This window comes from Lolium rigidum, chromosome 3 (assembly GCF_022539505.1).
Source record: "Lolium rigidum isolate FL_2022 chromosome 3, APGP_CSIRO_Lrig_0.1, whole genome shotgun sequence".
Taxonomy (NCBI): Eukaryota; Viridiplantae; Streptophyta; class Magnoliopsida; order Poales; family Poaceae; genus Lolium; species Lolium rigidum.
This window is the reverse complement of record NC_061510.1, coordinates 19,193,083-19,216,352: the sequence shown is the minus strand read 5'-3', so window position 1 is coordinate 19,216,352 and position 23,270 is coordinate 19,193,083. Positions and strand designations below refer to the sequence as shown.

The following is a 23,270-nucleotide window of genomic DNA, read 5'->3' as shown; positions in this document are numbered from 1 at the left end:
ATTTTCAAGAGCCTAGATGTATTACAACACACTTTGTTCTGAACGTGATACTGATTGTTGTTTGTCTTGACGGCATTACAGACAAATTCATCATTTGATTTACCATGACTACGATGGGCCTGAAGAACACATCTACTCCTTGCCGCCTCCACTGGCATCTTGCTGCTAGTGGACGCCGGCCGCACTTGATACTCCTTGGAACGATGGTGTCGGGGCCAACTCTAGGACCACCGACGTGTGGGATGCAGGAGGATGATCGAGTGTCACCCGTCGAGGTGGTTTTGGACTGCACCAAGAATTGGTTCCAGGACACTCTCAAGGAGGTGTGTGTGCCGGTGACACTGCTATGCAAGTGCTCGTCAGCCTGACGTGTGCAGTAGCGGCTACGATGTCAACAAGAGCAACCACAAGGTGAGCCCCACGATCGCTTTCGTTCCAGATTTTTGTGCAATCTGGGGTTAAACGAGCTGCCTTATACAAAGTGATTGGTTCAGAATATCTAACCATTACAATTCATGATTCTTGATGCACACGCGTGAGTAGATTTCTGGATACATTTGATGTGCAGCTGTTACGGTTATGCTAATCCTTTAGCATCATAATATTGCTAGGATGTCAGTAGTTAAGCTTGAGTTATGGCTTTCTAGAATTTTGTATAATCTTTGACCCAGTTTTTCCTTGTTTGATGATTTTTTCCGCCAGCAGCTCATTCTTAAATGCACGTCACCAAACATGCACCTGGCTTCATCAAATATGCTCCTTCAGTATCTTTGAAGTATGTGACTTTTTATTGATGTAACTACTCCTACCCATAATATAAATGTTGGGGCTTTAGTTCAATTTGGTCCAAATATGAACTAAAGCTCCGCTACTTATCATGGATCGGAGGGTGTATAAATTTTCTCTATTTGTTGAAAACCACACTAGACATGTTGTACTGACCTACTGCTGACAATTCTTTATTTGTATGAGTAACTTAGGAGTTATAATTTATACTGGACGTGTGTGTCTGTTCCTTGGCGGTGAAATTACTCGGTGGGATGTAACCTGGACAGTTCAGGGGAGTAAGCTCCATCTAAGAGAGGTGAAATTATTTTTATATTTATCATCTTTGGAGATGAAGTTATCTCATTGAGGCGGGTCATTTTTAAAACTAATCTATGTATTTTCTATTTTGTTATGATATTTTCAGGACTGTATGGTGTTGATTGTAACACCTAAATGTTCAGAAACGTGGAAGCCAGTAGTAGCAGAATTTACTTGGTCGCGTTGAAGTTTTGCCATAAGACAGCACTAATGTGTGCGATCTGTATAATATACAATTGGATAATGTTTTGGCTGTTTTGGCAACCAATTACTTACATTAGCGGTCGAAAAAGGTACACTTTAGTCCGTACATCTATAGTACTCCCTTGGCCTGGATATATATGGTGTCTCTCCTTTGGTCCAAATATTTGAAAAAATGGCTCTATTAGTATGTAATTTATGTGTTGAAAATTATTATCTTCAAATTTATACTGCACTAACTACTTGCAGTTGTAACTCTGCTATGATTTGGAAATCTGGTCTGCCACTACTCAAAATCTAGCTAAACTTCTTTTTTTTGGCATTTGATTAATTAGTTGGAGTTTGCTTGATATCTCTACTACATCTAAGTGTCTGACGCATGGTAGGTACTTCCATGGAGCCATGAGTTGCTTCCCAGAGAGCTTATCTGTCTTTGTGCGGTAGTCTGGTTTGCTTAATTGTATCCTGCTACTACTACCACATGATTATAACAAGAAGCTTTCACCATGTTGACTTCGTAGTCTATATTGAATGAATTTTACTATGCCATGAAACTTTGCTTTAGAAAAGAACTATGTCTTTTATTTGTATACTCTTCATTTGGTCAAATATAATAGTGGTCAAATGTTCTTTCTTTATATTTTAGGTGTAAGTGGTTGTCGCAGTGATTGAATCTGCTTCAAAAAACTCTCAACCCTAAACCTCCCACAGTATGTGTTTTGTAGGCTTGTGTTCTCACGCACGGTTGTAGGCCCGTGGCCATGACTACTCCCCCCTACACCTCTGCTCTTGGTCCCATGCGGTGAAGGTACTATCTTGGCTTCAGATATAATTATCTCAAGTGATTCCCCATATTTCCGAAGGAACTGTTGTGTGCTGGGGACTAAACTCAGTTAATGTGTATTCATGAAGTGAAGTCCAAAAAGATATCATTGTGTTTCATTCTAGTCATGCATTGCATATACATGGTGTTTGAATTTGCAGGGTGTGGAAGTGTGAAGTAAAATGTTTTAAGTAAGCCCCACTGACATCGCCCCTGATGTGATTATTCCCCTTTCTTCTTCTGAATTTTGCCATAGTTGAAGAATGGTATAGTAGAAGGAGAAAGTGTTATCATTGCGAAAGAATATTTTATTGATATTTCTCATGCTTTAGTTCTCTCGCAAAAAATAATTCTCTCTCAGTTTTTGTCATTGCTTTGTAGATTTCGATGTGTTCGGGTTCTATAGCTCCGTCAGACAAAAAATGTGCGTGTCTGACAAAAAAAATGCCTATTTATGATATGTTTCTCTAGTCATCATGTATGTCTTTGTTCCTTATGGGATAAACATTATGATCTTTCCGGTTGATGCAGTCTTTGTGTTGGTTTTTTCCCTGATGTAGGTTGCCGCTTATTTTGCATGCCTATTTCCACGGCATAGTATTCTACTTCGTAAACCTTGCTATAAGCTACTCATACATGATTAGTGCTCTTATTTCACTATATTCATGTGTCACTGGATTCTAGATTTAATTTTTGAACTATAAACAAATTGTACGTATATTCAATTATAAAACTGTCACTTGCTGCTGCCATGAGGAGAAACAAGCTCCCTCTTCTAAAAGCATTGAGGACATATTGAACCAATAAATGGTTGCTAGCACCGAGAAACTATGGATCCTCTTGCCATCTGGCTTAATGTTTTTTTGCCTTCTCTTGCTTTTCACCTTTTTTATATTTTTTCGCATCAAAATGGGATGTTTACCCATCTTTGCATGTGTGAAAAAATTTGAACATATCATTATTTTGATTTCTTGGGTTTTTGCCAGTATCAAGTGATGAAACCACAAAATAATCTTAGTATACGGTTTAGACACAGTGTTTTTAGCCTATGAATGAGAAGTCATCTAGTTCCCGATGATAATAAACGTGGCTAAATGGTTATCATTGTATGCATGTGTTGATCTGGGTCATTTGATTGATTGTAATTTTTACACCATAGAGTTATCTAAAGCTGAGTTGTGTCCATGATGAATATCTACATGTTGGAATTACCACCTGATTGTTAAGTTACAAGATTTTATCTGGCTTTCTGAGCTTAATGTGAGACACCCGTTTTACCCAATTTGCTATCATTTCTTAAATTTATTCTTGTTTATTAGCCATAAACAACATTTGCTTTTGTTATGTGCAAATGTTCTGCCTTTGACCATATCCTTGTGGTTTTGTCTGGGTTGCAATACCATTTCATTTGTTTAATCTGTTGTGGCACTTTGCGTCTTTCTTTGAGTCACTCTTTGTGACTTAATTCGCTCCTGCTGATAGTCCTTCTTTGGTTGCTATAAGCTATGCAATAGGATCTATGATTGGGACTAAAATTAGTTTTCACTTACTGATATGAACCTTGAATACTGTGAAATTGATTTGTTACTGAGAAAAGATGGCAAGGATGATAAATTGTAAGGTTTGTTTTTCAAAAAATTCGCATGTGCAGCATAAGAGCTTTCGCCTTGCCAGGCTTGAGAGCTAATGTTGCTAATATTGTGAAATTAATTTGTTACTGAGAAAATATGGCAAGAATGATAAAGTGTAAGGATTATTTTTCAAAAAAATCACACGTTCAGCTTAAGAGCTTTTGCTTTGCCAGGCTTGAGAGCTAATGTTGCTAATTCCTTCATGGGTTATCTGAGCTCATATTGTTTGTTCTCAATCAAATTTAGTACTCTTGATAGTAATTTAAATCAGCTCTTGCATTTCAAATGATGTTAAAATCAAGGCTCATTTCTCAATGCATACACATTTGCTATTTTAAAGTTTTTTCCCTACCAGGCTTTAGATGTAATGTTGCAGATCCTTCCTTGAATGCATGATGGAATTCTAGACATAGATATTTTCTGTTTTTCCATTTTGTTTTATTTACTCCATTTGATGATATTGTATGCCCAAATGTAATATAATTACATGTTTCTCAAAACATTTGTAGTTGCATCCTAAGAGCTTTCGCCTAGCCAGGCTTGAGAGCTAATGCTGTTAAAATCCTTCATTGGATGTCTGAGGTTATATTTCAGCTCATTGATCTATTTGTTCCATATTATTTCTGCAAACTAGTTCCCTCCTCTGCCATTCTTTTTGGTCTTACCTTGTTTATGTTTCTCATCCGTTTATTGTGGATAGTAACTTGGTTGGACAATTAAGAAAAACACAAACATAACACACCATCTTTCGTGACATCTAATTCTCCCTGATTTCCTCCAAAATAAATTTTCTACATTCATGTGATTTTAGTTGAATTTGCAGTGTCGAAATTGTAAGTTTTGTTCCTGCTTGTTCGGTGATGAAAAAATTACTAATCGTATCATATTTCGAGACTGATTATTGGCTTTGTGGATATGCTATCTTCTCCCAATTCTGTGGCCAAATTGAACATCTAGTGGATGCTACATATTTTGTGTGTTCCGATGAGCTTTTCTCTGCCCTGGAATGAAATCTTTTACCGGGACTTGGAATGAATCTGATCTACATGTTTAGGTTAAGCCAGAGTGATGTTCATTCATAAATATATTTGCATGCGCAATGGAAATGAAGCACTATTTTTTGGGATGTGGAGGAAATGAAGACTTGTAAAGAGATGTGAGTGCACTTATATTTCTATTTTTGTTTGCTTAAAGTATACGAGAGGCTCAAATTCTGTTTTTACGATCTATTCCTTTCGAGATATGATCTTTATCACTCAGTCCTTATCTCTAGAATGATTCCCTGAGGTGATTGACTACATCCCTCTTTCCTCGTTTCATGGTCTAATTGAGATTTTGTTTATGCTCCGTTTGTTCAAATTGCAAGATAAGGTCCTTTGGTATCTGAGAGCATGGGGTGTCCGCGATGTGCATCCTTTGGTTGCCGAAAGCATGGGGCAGCCATTGATGCCCTGATAGAGCGAGGAGGCAGCCAGGTCTTTGGTTTAGGTGGGCCAATGTATTCGCCGCTTCCATGCACCGGATGTATCACTAATTATGGTGGCGGAGCTCGAGATAGATGAGAAAATATCGGGTAACAACCATTCCCTTTGATCTATTTAATCGTAAATCTTTCAGTCACTTCCTTTTCTCTTGGCCGTTGCAAGAGAGAGTTCACCGGGTCAACACTACTTGGCCATAATAATGTGAGTATTCCTCATCCAACCAAACTTACTTCTAGTGAGCAGTAGTTATTGAACAAAAGGGATATACTTTGAAAAGAATATATAAAGATTTTGGTCATATGAATTAGTTATCTTTCGCATATCCGGCTTTATAAGGACGCTTGTTTGTTTGTACCTCTCAAAAGTTTAAATTGTATGATACATCTCTGTGGTTGTTCGGAGTTCCGCGGATCAACTAGATGCTTAGATGATGTGGCGAGAATACATACTAAAGTGTTCAAATTTACTGTAAGTTGCAGTGTAGAGTTTCTATAGGGTAATTACTCATCATACTGCATCATATCTTAAAGTTTCTTAAAGGTGGATCTTTTCACTCATGCCAGTTTGGAAAAACGTCTTCTTGTTGCAGTACTCCTTCCATGCGACAATGCTTAGTTAAAAATATACTTGCGGTAATTATAGATTTCGGGGAATGCTACCACAATATATGATTGCATATTGTTCCTCTTAGAAGATGTGCTAGAGTAATTCAGCTACTCTTGATAAGTTTGTCAAATATAATGTATGACTTCTAAGTGGTTCTTATTTGCATTGACGTGCAGTCAATTGACTCAAACCCTCTCTTAACTCGGATGGCCATGGACAATGGTAATGCTTATGTAGAAAACTAAATGATTGACCGAGAAGTCTTTGTATTAGGGATGCTACTGCAATTTGTCAATTAGTTAATAATGGACGATCTTTTTTTGCAGAAGGCAGACTCCTCATCAGCCCCTGCTCCTCATTGTTTCTTACATGGGTGAGTTCTCACAAGCCTCACTGAATTTTTGCTACAGTTGTGAGAGGTTGTCCTCCTTTTTATATTGTATTCTTGATTTGGCGGACTTGGAAATTTTAGAAGTGAAACAAAATTTTCTTTACCTGAAGATGTCATTTTTCGTCGTCGCTAGTATCCACAATGCCAACTAAAAGATGCATTTACCAGATTAAATTTTACGACCTATGTTATTCTGTTACCAAGCGAATTTCTGTTGAGCTGTTCCCTTTTGCCAAACTTCAGGTTTTTCCTGAAGCTTCAAATTTTGCTTGGTGGGCATGTGTATAAATTAGTAGCTTGATGTGTGGAAGGAAGTTATCTCCGTCTTCATTGTCTCATACACTTGTTCCTTGGGAAATTAAATTCTGGTGTTGATTCAACAATCTGCTAAAATGGGCATTAGATGAGCAATAGATCCTTTTTTGGTTAATCTTTAGCTTGAAGTCATCTACTAAGTCATTTTGTGGATAGTAAACTTGTTTTTATCAAATGTTGTTGCTAATATTTTGGTGGTAAGTAACTTGGCCTTATGAAATCTTTTCGTTGTTGTTATGTACATGTTTTCTTTGAGAATCTTCTCTTGCTAAACTAAATATGTGTCCTTACCTTGTCATATATTTATGATATATGTTACTCCATTTCAGCGTTTGTTCTGAAGTAATAATCTTAGGTACCCATATTATTCACTGAAACATTTGATTCATTCTCTTAGATTCCTCCGTAGTTGCTTCTTTTGATGTGGATGGTATCAACAATGGTGCATGCTGCAAGGAATTTGTGCCACTTTTTTGTGTGAGTGGCCTGATGATGTTGTCCGGATGCATTTCAAGGGCAATGTGCATGCCCTGGCCAGATACCTGTATTGTGTATGGAAACAGTATCGTGGATCCATATTATGGGTACGTTGAGTGAATATATGAATGACCAGCTCTTGTCCTACAGAAGCACGCTGCTGGAACTTACAAGAGCCTCGTACCCGGTTGTTTCCCTTTTTGATTTTGCCCTGCATGACCTGCTGCTTGAAATAGTTGACTGAGGTGTATAGTTCCCTTATTTTGCAGGTATTTTACTTTGAAGCCTGTGAATCTGTGAGCTCTTTGAAGGGCTTCTCCCGAATGACATCGACATCTATGCAACAATTGCTTTAACGCAGAGTACAGAAGTTGAGGTTGTTATTGCCTTGGCGAGTACCCGAGCCCTCCTTCGGAAGACAGACACCTGCTTGGATGACTTGCACATTATTTTCTTGGATGGAAGACATGTACTTTATTCTTCATATCTGTTGGCGGGTCTTGCTGTGTTTTACTTCATTTAGTTTTCACATGGTCAAATCATGGGGGATTCCAGAATTGTCATCGATGGTATGTATTTGCAATGCGGGACAAGGTTTTTCATCATCAGGTATTTTCTAGCTAAAATCAATTTTGTAGCTAAAATCGATTTTCTAGCTAATATATGTCATGTAGTCCTTTGAGAATCTCCTGTTGCTAAAATCGATCTTCTAGCTGTCAAATTTGTGTTTTTGCATTGTCATATATTTATGCAAATCGTTTATGTAGTGTTTGTTCAGCACTAAGAATCTTAGGCACCCATATTTGTCACTGAACATCTTACTCATTCTTTTACATCCCGCGGGGTTTAATTCTTTTGATGTGGATGATATTACCAATGGTACATGTTGGCATCCTACAAGGAGTTTATTGTGACCGGCGTAATGAGGTTCTCATGAGGCATTTCAATTGCAATAGTGATGCCATGGTGTCTGTTCAAGACTACATGCAGGTTGTCGCATCTTTAAAATTATTTTGGCATATCGATATTGTTGATATATTGAGTGAATACATACGGTTAGGAGAGGGGACAATATAATATTAGATCGTTTGCGAGTGTTTTTGGTTTTAAAAGGATGTTATTATGCTCCGCTAGGTGGTGCAGGTCCTCCTCTTCAAGGACCCCAGCTGTGTTCATTTGGGTGCTTGCTGTTGCGACTTCGTAGATGCCAGGTGGGTCACCAAGGCGTCTGTGAAGAAGATAACTAGGTGCTCAGAGCTGTCATGGAGACCAAGTGTGTGCAGCTCCCAGTAGCATACAGGCTGCACTATATATTGTGTTCACTATGTAAATATTTTAGCTAGGTCATAGAATTCCCTAGCTTTCCATGCAAACTATGGCGACCGCCAGAGAAATATTTTACCATTTTGCTGAGATGTGTTTGCTAGAGCAGTAGGTAAGCAACATTATTCTATTACAAGTTCTGATATCTATGGATCATCGTATCTTCTGTTATAAGTAATTATATGATTTGAGACCCTTATATATATTACTGATGGTGAACACCTTTGCTCAACTGAACATGGAGATATATTATCATATATCACAGCAGCTAGCTTTTTCTGAACCATGCACAACCCCATATTTGTTTGCCTGCATTCCTTTATATTTAATCGATGAGGGGTGGGCACGCAAGGCCTAGCGCTTGAACCTTTGTGTGTAACATGAACCTTTTCTTTTCCATGCGTTTCTGTACATAAAAACAAATCACTAATGGTTTTAGAAAATAGATTGAACTTGGTAGTAGCATTTTGACGTTTGTTCTTGGTATAGTTGAGGCAGGAATCCCTTATTTAATAGAAAAAAGACTGTTCAATAATATATGGTTGACTGTTTGTTCTTGGTATAGTTGAGGCTGCAATCCCTCATCTTTCAGAAAGAAAAAAAAAATGAGTAAAATTCAGCACGAAACGGAAATAACAAACCAATTGCATATTTTTGCTCGAGTGAAATGCACGTACGGTCCTTAAACTCATGGGCGATGTCCAAAACGGTCCCCAAACTAAGGAATTGCACCATCACGGTCCTTCTTCGATCTTGCTAAACGAGTCCATATCGAGCGCGTCCACGCCCAGCATGCATGTGTAGCTCACGACGTAGTGGTTGGTGAGGACGACTCCTCCAATGGGACTATGAGCGCCGGCCGCTCTCCCTGGAGCTGAGCTGCCTCTAGAAGGCGATGCCGAGCATGGCTCTGACCAGCGATGACACTTGGTGAAGGTGAAGGTCCGCGTTGCAAGGGCGAGCGAGCGTGTTGGCAGGCGCGACGCCGTGAGCACGACAAGCACTGGCGCGACGTGCTTCTCAAGCTTGCGGATGTGGTCATTGCCACGCCACACACACTCACGGTGATCGAACTGCGCCCCCTAAGAGGGGCAGAAGGCCGGGCACCGGCGCCAGCAGCGAGCCGCGCGGACAACAGGTGCGACGTGCGCACCGCGAACCCCAAACACGGCCAGCACGAGCACCGGAAACGACACACAATGTGTGACCGCCGGCGCGTCCGTGACTCCGTGAGCACGTACGAGGATATGTATTTTCTTGAGACACACAGATTTTGGACCCGTACGTAGATATGTTACCTGAGGTTAGGGATTATATTGGATCATTTATTTTCTTGAGATCAAGAACCGTTTTAGGCATGGCCAGCAAGTATAATGTGCATTTCACTCTTTTTGCTCAGGCACCAATCCGATGTAACCAAGGAAGTAGATAATCACCATTCCATAATTAACTCCTGCTACTACTACTATATGTTAGGGTCGTGCTCGTGGCCCAGTACTATCGCTCCAAATAACTGACTTCACAATTAGCTCTCGCGCCGATCTGAGGTACTACTAACAAAGAAAGTAGATCATCATCAATCCCATAATTAACGTCCTGACCGGTTAGATGCCTTCCGATAAACAACCCGGGATTTCATCCTGCTACTAAATGGTCCATTAATCTCGTCAATTATGGGATCGGTTTTTGCAGCGCCACCTCATCGATCCGTGGGAGCAGGCATCGCATCCCTCCATCGCTCGCTCACCACCAGCAGATGGATGGTTCGTGCGCCAGCTCTCTCCTCCCTGAAATGTTGAGCCTTGAAATGTTGAGTCTCTCTTCCCTCCAACCTTAGCTCTATATATACTAGGAGGGGTGTGTTTCTACGCGTGCGTCGTGTGTGACGACTTAGACTTTGACTCTTGCTCGGAGAGGAGAGGAGAGGAGAGAGGGCTTACTCCGTCGTCCACCAGACTCGATTGCCGCCGTCTGGTATAATCCTCGGTTTCTATCTTTTGCTCTGTTCGTCTGATCATTCCCCTCGTAATCGATTTGTTTCTTCTTCTGATGTGATGCAGCGTCTTAAGAGTTCTTTCTTCTGCTGTGATGCAGCAATACTGATCGATTTGGTTTGGAACCGGCATCCGGAACTGAAGGGAGCCGGGGTCTCGACGGATCGGAGGTTACATGGCGGGGACGGCGCGGATGAAGGAAGAAGGTTTTCCACGGGTAAGTCATTTTCCCCCCTTTTCCGTGTTTTCAATCTTGTACGTACGAATCTTGTACGTATTTTAAATCGAAAGATTTGGAAAGAGAGGAAAAAATAGAGGAGGTTTGGAAAGAGAAAGATTCACCTGTTATTTGTTACCTATCAGCAAGCCATTTCATGATCTTGTTTTCTTAGTTTATGCTTGATTTGATGTATTATCTGTCGAGGAATGCGTGTTCTAAATTCTAATGTTGACCTCCTGTGTCTTTAGTCTTACGGAGTGGAAATGAATTTCGAAGTCTTCTTGCAAACAGTCGTCAAAATGAATTTCGAAGATGGATGATGGGCCAAAGAGGCAATTTGAGACAGCCCACAGGCCTTTAGGTGGTGACGACTGAAAGGAGACAGGAAGGAAGAAGAGAAGCCGCGTGGAAAGGAGGGGCAGAGCAGCTCCGTTTGAGGAGCAGGGGGTGGCAATGGGGATTGGGGAGTGCTGCTAAAGTGTCTGAGGGACCGTTTCTAGAATAGTAGCCAGAAATAAGGAAGCTGGTAAAGTGGTGCTTCGTGTTTGGCCATTGAGCTTCTTTTTCTTGATAACTGAAAGATGCTACACTTCCGTCCACATTTATTCATTACCTACGAGTATATATTCAAACCCCTAAAGCTGTGTGTATCGCCTCTACCCTGCTAAAGTGCTAATCAGAGTTCATAGAATAGCGCTTCTGCTTATCAGTTTTGCATCGACGACAGCTTTCCTATGTGAACCTTTTTGGAATAAATATGGTGAGATCCATGGTTTAACACGCCTGGATGGGCCTAAGTATTCATTTATTGTTTCGATTACATCTTTACAAGAATATATCAATTTGAAGTGATTAGCCTAGGCTGCTCATTCAAGTTGCTGGAGATGATAATGCATTTTGATTTGGGACTGAGCTAATTCTGGGTTCTGGCCCATTTATTTTCGGATTTAGTCATCAATAAACTTGATTTCTCTGGATGATCCATGATACATTTTCATAACAAAAAGGCAAATTGAGATGAATGGAAATGTACATACTGTATTTTCGGTTTCCGCTATTACGTGTACTGGCTACATTCTTGTCCCTTTGCTAATACATATATACAAATCCATTGCATCCAGTTGCTTCCTGATTGTGCACCCCGTTCTGTGGATTACTTCATCGAGCTCCTGGGCTTGCACAACTGTGCCGGGTTCAGATTCTATCGTGCCGAAGGCCGTGGGCATCTGTGGGATGCACAAGGCGACAGCATAAAAAATGTATGTTGTCTATGGCCATCTTGCATAAGAGGGAGTCCAAAGGCATATTTTTTTTGTTTTCTGGACTGCCGTTTGGTAAGGCTTGATGCTGTTTTTTTTTTGTTTTTGTTAGGCTGCATCTGGTCCACCATATGGGCTGCTTCAAGGGACACTGGAAGTGGACGGCGTCTAAGCTTGGTGTTGCCCGTCGCTGCCCGCCGGTGGGTTTCTGACAACAACACATTCTGGCACGCCCGGTGGGACACATCGGCTTGAGAGCTCGAGGAAATCGGCATTGGTCATGTCTGCAGAGCCGATATCTGCAGTAACCAGACAGATTCGGCTCGGGGGGCACATAATCAGATAGACAGATGCTATGAACATGTGCGATACATGTGCAGTGAAATATTGGGGGCCGATAGAAAAATCGGCCAGTAAAAAAAAAAAAAAATTCTCATGGTATACAGTCGATGCACAGCCATCGACACTAGTACAATTACACAAGATCTACCAGCTGCGTGTTCAATATACGGATTTCGACCAAGTCGGTTTTCAGTTCAGCCTCAAGGCCAACCTCCAACCTTTTACTCATTAGGCCGTTGGTGTTTCGTCTGCAATATCGGCTTTCAAAGGAAGAAAAGGTGATCGGCTCCGGTGGATCTACCGTCGGCCTGGCTAAGTTGGCCACCTTCTCAGTTACGCTCGTAGGAATGGCTAGGACCTCTGCATGGTGGCTGTCTCAATGGCCTGAGTTCGAGGCCCTTGGACTGAACTGTGTGTCCTCGCCACTGTTCTCACCTTAACTGAGGCTCGGGGGGCAGCTGATTTGGTAGACACTCTGTTTTTGGAAGCCGATTGGAGTGTCATCGGCTGACCCTGCACCATAACCTTCTTCGAAAGCGGCGAGTTGTTACGGAAGAAGACTACTAGAGCTGCGGAAAGGAGCCCGAAAGGGAAGCCGTCGTCATCTATAGGGTCCGGACCGTCCTGTTGCCGCAAGAAGATGAAGGAGACTGGATTCTCAAAACAGCCGATGAACAGCCATCGGCTATAGGATTGCAAAGTATTATGGTCAGATGTTAACATGGCAGGGTCTGTTTACCGCCATGGCAAAGACAAAGAAGAGAGCAGACACTCTGGTGGCAAGGACAAAGAGGAGGCCGGTTCAAGCGATCGGCTTCGATATAATGATAAAAGGTACAACAATGAAGACGGTATAGAGTCTTATAATGCTTTCAATATGTCTTTTATGTGAGTTTTGCTGTACCGGTTCATACTTGTGTTTGCTTTAAACAACCTTGCTAGCCTAAACCTTGTATCGAGAGGGAATACTTCTCATGCATCCAAGATCCTTGAGCCAAACACTATGCCACTTGTGTCCACCATACCTACCTACTACATGGTATTTCTCCGCCATTCCAAAGTAAATTGCTTGAGTGCTACCTTTGAAATTTCTATTCTTTATCTTTGCAATATACAAGCTCATGGGACAAATAGCTTAAAAACTATTGTGGTATTGAATATGTAATTATGCACTTTATCTCTTATTAAGTTGCTTGTTGTGCGATAACCATGTTTACTGGGGGACGCCATCAACTACTCTTTGTTGAATTTCATGTGAGTTGCTATGCATGTTCGTCTTGTCTCAAGTAAGAGCGATCTACCACCTTATGGTTAAGCATGCATATTGTTAGAGAAGAACATTGGGCCGCTAACTAAAGCCATGATCCATGGTGGAAGTTTCAGCTTTGGACATATATCCTCAATCTCAAATGAGAAAATTATTAATTGTTGTTACATGCTTATGCATAAAAGAGTAGTCCATTATCTGTTGTCTATGTTGTCCCGGTATGGATGTCTAAGTTGAGAATAATCAATAGCGCGAAATCCAATGTGAGCTTTTCTCCTTAGACCTTTGTACAGGCGGCATAGAGGTACCCCTTTGTGACACTTGGTTAAAACATGTGCATTGTGATGATCCGGTAGTCCAAGCTAATTAGGACAAGGTGCGGGCACTATTAGTATACTATGCATGAGGCTTGCAACTTGTAAGATATAATTTACATGATACATATGCCTTATTACTACCGTTGACAAAATTGTTTCATGTTTTCAAAATAAAAGCTCTAGCACAAATATAGCAATCCATGCTTCCCTCTGCGAAGGGCCTTTCTTCTACTTTTATTGTTGAGTCAGTTACCCATTTCCTTCTATCTAAAAAAGCAAACACTTGTGTTAACTGTGCATTGATTCCTACATACTTGCATATTGCACGTGTTATATTACTTTATGTTGACAATATCCAGAAGATATACACAAGACTGCATTCAGAGTACCAGGTTCAGTGGGCTTGCTTTCAACGGAAGAAGAGGCGGTCGATGGGGGCAAGTTTGGCTGGCTCGGCATGGTGGCTGTCTCAGAATTACCTGAGTTCAAAGCCCTTTGTCTGATCCGTGCATCCTCACCGCTATTCTCGCCTTGACTGAGGCTCGGGGGGCAGCTGGCCTGGTAGATGCTCTGTTTTAGAAGCCGATTGGGGTATCATCGGCTGGTCCTTCGTCGCAACCTTCTTCAAAAATGGGAGTTCGCGCAGAAGAGGATCACTGGAGCTGGTGGGAGGAATTTAAGGGCTCTCTTGAAGGCAAGGCATCATGATGGAGAATACTGCGACGGTTTTGCTCTGCCACGACATGACCCGACGAAGAAAAAGCAGAGTGATTTTGGAATTATCAATTCCAAAACCAGGGGGGCATGTGTTATCACCAGAATTTGACCGAGTCAGAGGTGGGCCGCGATCAAGATGGACTTGAAGATTATATACGGAAGAAATACGTGAATCGGCCTTATATGCAAAGTTTGGGCTAGTTTGCCCTTGTATCTGTAATATAGTAGATCGCATCTTAGATTAGAAGATAGAGTTTGACCCGTGCACGGTTAGGTGCACGCCTAAATTAGAAAGTCCCCTGGACTATAAATATGTATCTAGGGTTTATGGAATAAACAACAACAAACGTTCAACCAAACAAATCAATCTCGGCGCATCGCCAACTCCTTCGTCTCGAGGGTTTCTATCGGTAAGCGACATGCTGCCTAGATCGCATCTTGCGATCTAGGCAGCACAAGCTCCACGTTGTTCATGCGTTGCTCGTATCGAAGCCTTGTTGATGGCGAGCAACGTAGTTATCATAGATATGTTAGGGTTAGCATAGTTCTTCGCGTAACATGCTATCGTAGTGCAACCCTTGCATGTCTAGCCGCCCTCACACCTATCTTAGGTGTGGGGGCGCACCCCGCTTGATCATTATTTAGTAGATCTGATCCGTTACGGTTGCTCCTTGTTCTACAAGGATTAGTTTAATATCTGCAATAGTTAGGCCTTACAAAGGGGGGAGGATCCAGCGGCACGTAGGGTGTCGTTCGCTAGTCCTAAACAGGATGTTCCGGGGATCAACTTCGTGTTGGTTTTTAGGCCTTGTTTAGGATCGGCTTACGATCACCGTGCGTGGCCGCGAGGCCCAACTCTGGAGTAGGATGATCCGATTATGCGGTGAAAACCCTAAATCGTCGTAGATCTCATCAGCTTTATCTTGATCAAGCAGGACCACCATATATTCGTGCACCCCGTACGAATCATGGGTGGATCGGCTCCTTGAGCCGATTCACAGGACAACCTGAGAGCCGATCGAGGCTCGTATTTAATGTTTACGTGTATGCCATGCAGGAAACTAAGCGAGGCATCTCCATCACCTTCCTGACCAGGTATAGGTCTGGTGGCACGCCCTTGCATCAGCATCGGACGTGTGACCAGAAGGCTTTGCGGGCCGTCGCTCGGAGGGACCTCAGCCAGCCGCAGCTCTAGGTTGTTCCCGGCTCTACGGTGTTGCCCGTCGCTGCCCGCCGGTGGGTTTCTGACGACAACAGGTGGTGGAGGCGGCGTCGGGAGGAATAAAGGTGTCTCTGCTCATTCCCCATCGCAGCGAAGCTTCCCATGGCGACGTCGGAGAGTTGAAGGCCGTCTGTGCCCATGGGTCAGGCGGATCCATGGGTCTAGGGTTCCTGGGGGGTTTGTGCGGTGGCGGTGCCGACCCCGTTGTGAATTTTGTCCTCTGGCTTCGCCGTCGTGGCCGCGACTACTCCATCGTCACCACGGAGTTTGTGAGGATCTGTACAGGAGTAGGGATGGCCTTCCATCGGCACACTCTAGGAGTTGGTTTCTCCGACGCGGACGCGGTGGAAGCGGAAGGGCGACGTCTCTGTTTTCCATCGACTCCGTCGATTGGCTTCGGCGGCGTGGCGGCTCGGACAAGCTTAGGGCTTTCCCCGGCTGATGATCCACAAAGAAGGCAACTCCGCCGCTTCCGGCGGGTGCGGATAGAGGTCCACAAAGCAGTGGAGACTGCGAGGGTGCTTCTCCGAGTCTCGGTGTGTTGGTTTCATCTCCTCTCCCTCCGGCATCTTCGACGGCGGAGGCCGCAGGAGGTGCTCGTTGGCGTGTTTGCACAAAGATCTTATGGGCTTCTTTGTAATGCTCTATTTTCGCAAGGCCTTTTGTGCAAAGTGTCAGAATAGCTGGTGTTTTCTGGAGTTTTCGTGTTGTTTTCGCGTTTGTAATCTGTTGACATATGAATAGAGACGTGGTAACTTCTCAGAAAAAAAACATTTGAAAATGAAAGAAGAATATGTCTCGGAACCTAATATTACATATGAATAGAGATGTGGTAACTTCTCAGAAAAAACATTTGAAAATGAAAGAAGAATATGTCTCAGAACCAAATATTAATCGTACTAAAGGTTCGCCGGCCAGAGCGATCCATCGCTACCACATGTATAACCTTTAATCCCGATTTGTAAGCTAGCCAGAACTAAAGATGAAAGGTTTAGTCCCGTTTTGATAGTCCCGAATAGCAAACCGGGACTAAAGGCTCTTGCGAACCGGTAGAGAAGACCTGTTCTCTACCCGTGCTCTCTCTTAAGATATTTGTTAGCACATGCATTTTAGAGCACTCCACCAAGATATTTGATGGTTATAAAATGGACCATAAAACTATAATCCGTCTAAGTGATACAAATATGTGAAGGTACTTGGTTTCTATTTTTGTAGTATCATCAGGAAATCGATTTAACGAAATGTCTTATAAGATGCAATGCCAAATAACTGACGCTAATTTGAGTGAATTCCTCATTTTATACCTCAGTTATGGCTTGGGACCCGTGTTGCACTATTTAAAAGCGAATTCCACCTTTTAGCCCTCAATTGCTTATAAGAGGCGACATCAACAATGAATAATGCTATTTTGGTGGACGTATATATTTGTAGGATAAGTATTAGATATGTATTGAAAATATTTTGATATCTAATGATAGTTTTATGTGGTTAATTTTTTAAGTGTAATGAAAAACTATGTATGATGACTTGAAAAAATCAAACACATTATCCCAAGAATTCTGACAGCGTGAGAACACTGCATCAGGGCGGTACTACCGGCTGCCAGTTTTCAGAAACTCCAGATTATATTGTTGAGGTTGTGCATTTAGACGGAAATGGTTCTTGGGGTGGTGGAAGGCTTAGGATTAGACATGGTAGCCGGTAAGGATACTAGTCATCTAAGCTTGTAAAAGATCAACTCGGAAATACCAAATTTAGATGAAATTCCCAAAAAGAAACACAAGAAAAAAAGGGAACACAACCAAACACAAAAGGAGAAGCTCAAAGAAAGTTAAAAGAAACAAAATAAAAACACAAACTCCTCAAGTAGGAGGTTGGTGGCCGATGCCACCGTGTAAGAGTATGATAGCGTGAAGTCGCGTAGATGAATCTAGAACTCACAACTAAGAATCAACATTAAGTTCATTTAGTCACTTGATTAAAAAATAGAGTATGTTTTTTGTTTTATTTATGCATTATGAGGGAGGGACAGCTCAATAAGTTTAAACCGCACCCTCCCTATGTTCATGTGTGCTTCTCATCAAGACATTAACTAGAGAGTGGCATGTGCGCACGACGGTCAAGTAAAGTTCAACGGATCAATGATATTTAGCTCATGTCTCAACTCAATGAATCTTTTCTCATCCAATGGCTTGGTGAAGATATCCGCCAATTGATCTCTAATGCCAACGGAAGATAGAACAATATCGCCTCGAGCAATGTGATCCCTAATGACATGGTTACATATCTTAATGTGCTTCGTCTTGCAATGGAGTACCGGATTGTAGGCGATCTTGATAGCACTCTCGTTGTCGCACAATAGAGGCATCTTGCTATACTCAAGATCATAATCCCGCAAGGTTTGCCTCATTCACAAAATCTGAGCGCAACTACTTGCCGCGACAACATACTCGGCCTCAGCGGTAGAGACAGAGATACAATTTTGCTTCTTCGAATACCAACATACCAAAGATCGCCCAAGGAAGTGACAAGCACCGGATGTAGACTTCCTATCCACCTTGTCACCGGCCCAATCCGAGTCCGTGAATCAACACAAAGAGAAATATGTGTCCTTCGGTTACCATAGTCCAAAGTTAGGGGTATCAACTATATATCGGAAGATCCTCTTCACCGCCATAAGGTGACTTTCTTTCGGATTTGCTTGAAACCGTGCGCACATACCAACGCTCAACATGATGTCCGGATGGGAGGCACAAAGGTAAATAAGCGAAACTATCATGGAGCGGTAGAGTTTAGGATCCACCGCTTTGCCGTCCTCGTCAAGGGTGAGTGCAACATCCCAGTGTTTGGAGGCTACAAAAAGAGAGAATGCAGATGTGTGTATTGCATTAATGCATAGAAAATTCAGGGAATTTTTGCGCTTCCAAATAAAACTTGTCACAGTAACTGAAGTTTCACTTGACTTGATGGAATTGAAGTAGCTCATCAAGTCAAGCGCTATAAACCTCAATGTGACCTTTGCTAAAACGTTGTTTTGGGTAGACATAATTTGATCCATAGGTTGGATCAAATGGAACTAGAACTATTACACAACACTTTAAATGAGGATCAAATATCAAATCCTATAAATGATCATAACATGGTATTTTTTACAACAACACATTGTTTAAGAATCTAACTCTAACTTATTAACACTTAAAAGTTAGCAGCTGCCATTGCATGTAATTTAATTCACTTCTAAACTTATTACCAAATAATATTATTTAAATCATAACCTAATAAATATATAGAATATCATAAAAATAAATCCATTTACATTACGAATTATAGTTCAAACTATTTGAAAAAAATTAACTATGAGTATTTTGAAACTCATATGATGATGCCTTGGTGAAATAAAAAACAACTATCCAAAATTTAGGAATAACCTTCAATTTTGACTCTTCGACCAATATTATAATATAAATCTAATCATATATGATATGGAGCATTATTCACAAGTATAAAAGCATTCAAAAGAAATCTACAGTACAAACAATTGGGACATCAATGACGTTTTGATACTGACGTTTGAGAAATCCGTCAGCGAATGTCTTTTTCTGTGACAGTTGCGCGTTTTCGTGTCACATGTGGCGTTTTGGGCCACTCGGCCCCAACCATTTGTGACGGGCGAGCTCTAAACTTCGACGATTGTGCAGAAATGACCGTCGCGGGAGGTGGGCGGCCCGAACTGCGGAGTCGACGGGAGGGTCGTCACAAGAGCCGAGCTCGGGCCGGTGGACACACCTGACCCACACTCTGCATGCTTCTGTTCACGTACTTTTCTATCTACCCGCACAACAGTCCAAAGCCTGCACCACTGCTTGGCGATGGCGCGGATTAGCAAAAAAAAAATCTATTTTTGAATAATTGTGTTTATTTTATCAATCATTTTTTAGGGTAGCAATATAGATATAACTACTACCTATAATTGCCCGCTGTAACGCACATTCAATTATATTCTGGAAATAAATAGTGATTAAATCCAACGGGAGGGAGTAGTTCCATATCATTTGGCACGAAATTTGTTCAAACGTGTTCGGTTGTTCCAAATTTTGATTTCACATATGTATGTATGGACGGCCCCACCTCAGGTCTGGCTCCTCCACCTCCGCCTACGGACACCGGGCTCCTCCACCTCCGCCACAAGCCGGGCATCTCCACATCCACCTCCGCCACGGGCATGGGCTCCTCCACCTCCAGGCACCGCTCGGCGCGCCCGGCGTACGTTCCACCGGTTCCCCACCTGGGCCGTGGGTGGTACGTGAGCTCGTCGTGATCGACAGCGACGAGGAGAACCAGTAGGCGCAGGCGTTTAGGGTTTTTTTTCCATGTCTTTAACTGTGTAAATTATATTTGCATGTTATAAAAAATGGAAATTTGAGAAAAAAATGCATCTTGCCGCTGGAACCACCCGACGCAAACGAACGGACGCGGACATTTTGGGACGCTGAAGTGTCGCTCCGTTGGTGATGCCCTGACTCTAAATTTCGTGGTCGCATACACTTTACGGCGGATGATCGATCACGTCCATCGTTCGTAATCTAGGCCATCTAGCTAGTGTGTCCTTAACCACGCCGCAAAAGAGAAGAGCACTTGTTCACTACTGCTAGACAGTACCTACCAATGTCTAGGTATGAGTGACCAACCGATGATCGACCGAGTGGCTAATCATGGCGAGATCAGGAGCGAAGTGGAGGATCGCCTCGCCTGATAGACCCACCGTGCGCACGCGTGCAGGCTTAGCTTGTCTGTTTCCGATCGTGCTCCAACTACGCACTAATCCAAAACATTAATCTTCTCATCATGCCGTCCGCAAGCATTTGAAAATGAAAGAACCGTCTAATGTGTCTGTCATAGTGTCATCTTCCAAGTGTTGTTTTTAGTTGGCAAATACAGCAAGAAGATCTCACTAGACAACCCAGTGACGGCGAAAGTGCAAGTAGCGCCTGGGCGTGGCACACAACATCCAAAATAAATGGTTCTCAGATAGATGACGAAGAAAGCACTGTAAAGTGTACACGAATAACCCTCAGGAATATATACCATCTTTTATTATACTATAACTTGCATAAATAGAAAAGGTATTACGTACGAGGTTAGAAAGCTCCCGAACTACCAACATAATCATAAGATCAGGCCATCGCATACTATTACAACAGACATATTCACGGTAAATAAATACTCCAACATTCCGCAAGCGATTTCTATACAGATTACGGCAAAAACAAAAATTACTTTGCACGGGCAACATGTAACTTGTGAGTAGGTACTATACTACTCAGCTCAGGGTCAACAGTCAACCGTTATTACTCAGCTCTTACTGAAGATGCTTCGGAGCCTGCCGCGGTCCTCCAGCCGCTCGAGCAGCTCCCCGGCGCCGGCGACCTCCATGTCCGTCAGCTTCTTGAGGTACCCGATGGCACCATGCGAGATCATCTGCTTCTTGCACCGCTTCGCCGACGAGAGCGCCAGCAGGCACGCGACGGCGTACTTCTTGGCCGTGTTGGCCGGGCTCGGGTCGAGCAGCTGCACCAGGCTGGGCACGCTCCGCTCGTCCCTCCTCGCCTCCCGCGCGTTGGCCGGGTGCGCCGCCAGGCTCGCGAGCGCCTGCGCGGCCGCCTCGCGCGCGCCGGCGGACTTGGCGTCCAGCATCCGCACCAGCGGCGGCACGCAGCCGTGCTCGCCGATGAGACGCTTCATGTCCCTCTCGCCGCTGCCGGAGATCTTGCACACCGCCGACGCCGCCGCCTGCTGCGCGCCGGTGGAGCCGGCCTGCAGCACGTGGGCCAGCCGCGGGAGCGCGCCGAGGGACACGAGGGTGTCGGGGGAGACGGCGCACACGATGTTCCCGAGCGCGCGCACCGCGGACTCCCGCGGCGACGGCGCGTCGAGGTGGAGCAGCAGGCTCCGCAGCCCGCCGTCGGACGCCACGGCGAGCCGGAAGCTGTCGCTGGCGGACGTGAGGTTCTCTAGGCAGTCCGCGGCGTGCTCCTTGGACCCGAGCACCGTGCCGTGGTCCAGCAGGCCGACCATGACGCGCACGATCCCTTCGTCGGCCAGCAAGTGCAGCGCCTCCGGCACCGCGGAGAGGTTCTTGAGCGCGCCGGCGGCCGCGGCCTGCGACACGGAGTCCCCCGTCTGGCAGATCTCGACGAGCGCGCGCGCGCCGCCGTGGCCGGCGATGGCGAGCGCGGCGTCGGGGCGCGCGGAGAGGCGGTGCAGCGTCAGCACGGCCTTCTCGCGGGCGGCGAGGCTGCTGCCGGACTCGGCCAGCCGGAGGAGCGGCGCCACCGCGCCCTCCGACACCAGCAGCGCCTCGCAGACGCCGCCACCCGATTCCGCGAGCTGGCATACCACCGTGGCGGCCTTCTCCCGCACCGCGGGCGCCGGCGCCGTGAGCAGCTGCACCAGCGCGGCCACGTTGGCGCGGCTGAGCGCCGACAGGACGCTCTTCTCGTCCTTGGCCAGGGCGTCCAGCAGGCCGTCCACCGCCCGGCCCTTGGCCTCGCCGTGCCCGATCTGTAGCCGCGCGAGCAGCTCCCGCACGTCCGCCTTGGTCGCCGCCGGAGGAGGAGTCGAGGCGTCGGACAGCACGCCGGTGCGGACGAGCAGCGTGCAGTCCCGGATGTTGACGTCGAGGCTGGCGCCCAGCGCGTCGATGGCGCTCTGCGTCTGGAGCTTCCCGGCGGCGCCGGGCGGCCGCGCGGCGAGCTCGGCCGCGTCGGCGAGCGTGGCGGCCACGGACTGCAGCAGCTCGCGGCAGAGCGCGTTCCGGGCGAAGCAGGGGTGGCTGGACAGGTCGGACAGGCGCGCCGGGAGGGTGCGCAGCTTCGCGGCGATCGCTTTCCACCGGCCCGGGAAACCCGCAGCCGCGGTCGCCGCGTTCACCGCCGCGGGCACCATCCCGGCTACGCGCGCCAGCAGCTCCTCCGCCGTCTCTTCCAGCGCATCTCCGGCAGCAGCAGCAGCAGCCGCCGGATTTCCCCGCACACTCATCCCTCCCGGCTGGCGACCGTGATCTATCTGGATTGATTGATAGACTCGAGAAGCTGGTCGCAGCTTAGTGGCGCGAGCTCAGCAAGCTGTAGTAGCAGTAGAAGGCAAGAAGGGAACAACAAAAGCTACAGAAGAAAGAAGCATGGTGGCAGAGAGTGGCAGCAGGTGAAGGAGGAGGAGGAATCGTCTCCGATGGATCGCGTGCTGGTCCCTGATTGTTTCTTTAAGCAAAACAAACAGTAGAGGCGTTTTCGCCATGGCAATGGCAGCGTGGAAAGGTGCCGGCGGCGGCCATGAGCGCCACTCCAAGCCAAGATACTTCTACCAAAATCCAACTTGTTTTTTCTACTAGCACCACTACATTTCCAGTCTCAAGATCTCAGTTGGGTGGTTGCGTATGCCCAGGACGAGACGGCAGCGAGAACGAGCAATAGCTCGATGGTTGGTGTTGGCAGTGGCCATCCAACCCATCCCAGGTTCGAGTCCCGTTGTGGCCGAATTTCTTGGGATGTCTCACCGGGGCTCTGGTCCCAAATAAAAATCCCCTCCACACATAT

General features: G+C 44.7%; 1 protein-coding gene, 2 non-coding genes and 1 pseudogene across 3 annotated transcripts; 3 read left to right on the top strand and 1 right to left on the bottom strand.

Annotated features, from left to right (window-relative positions):
- Positions 1-3,094: 3,094 nt before the first annotated feature.
- Positions 3,095-3,192, top strand: LOC124704977. Its single transcript, XR_007003830.1, has one exon. It is a non-coding gene; the product is annotated as a small nucleolar RNA snoR31/Z110/Z27 (small nucleolar RNA).
- A 237-nt stretch (positions 3,193-3,429) lies between these two features.
- Positions 3,430-3,556, top strand: LOC124704973 (annotated as a pseudogene).
- A 651-nt stretch (positions 3,557-4,207) lies between these two features.
- Positions 4,208-4,326, top strand: LOC124704777. The gene has a single exon (XR_007003664.1). It is a non-coding gene; the product is annotated as a small nucleolar RNA SNORD14 (small nucleolar RNA).
- Positions 4,327-20,764: 16,438 nt separating this feature from the next.
- On the bottom strand, positions 20,765-22,713 carry LOC124694929 (armadillo segment polarity protein-like). The gene has a single exon (XM_047227849.1). The coding sequence runs from the start codon at positions 22,711-22,713 to the stop codon at positions 21,028-21,030; it is 1,686 nt and encodes a 561-aa protein (XP_047083805.1). The 3' UTR covers positions 20,765-21,027.
- Between the last annotated feature and the right edge of the window lie 557 nt (positions 22,714-23,270).

Coding starts and splice junctions, on each gene's coding strand:
- LOC124694929 (XM_047227849.1), bottom strand. CDS start 22,713: ATGAGTGTGCGGGGAAATCCGGCGGCTGCTGCTGCTGCTGCCGGAGAT.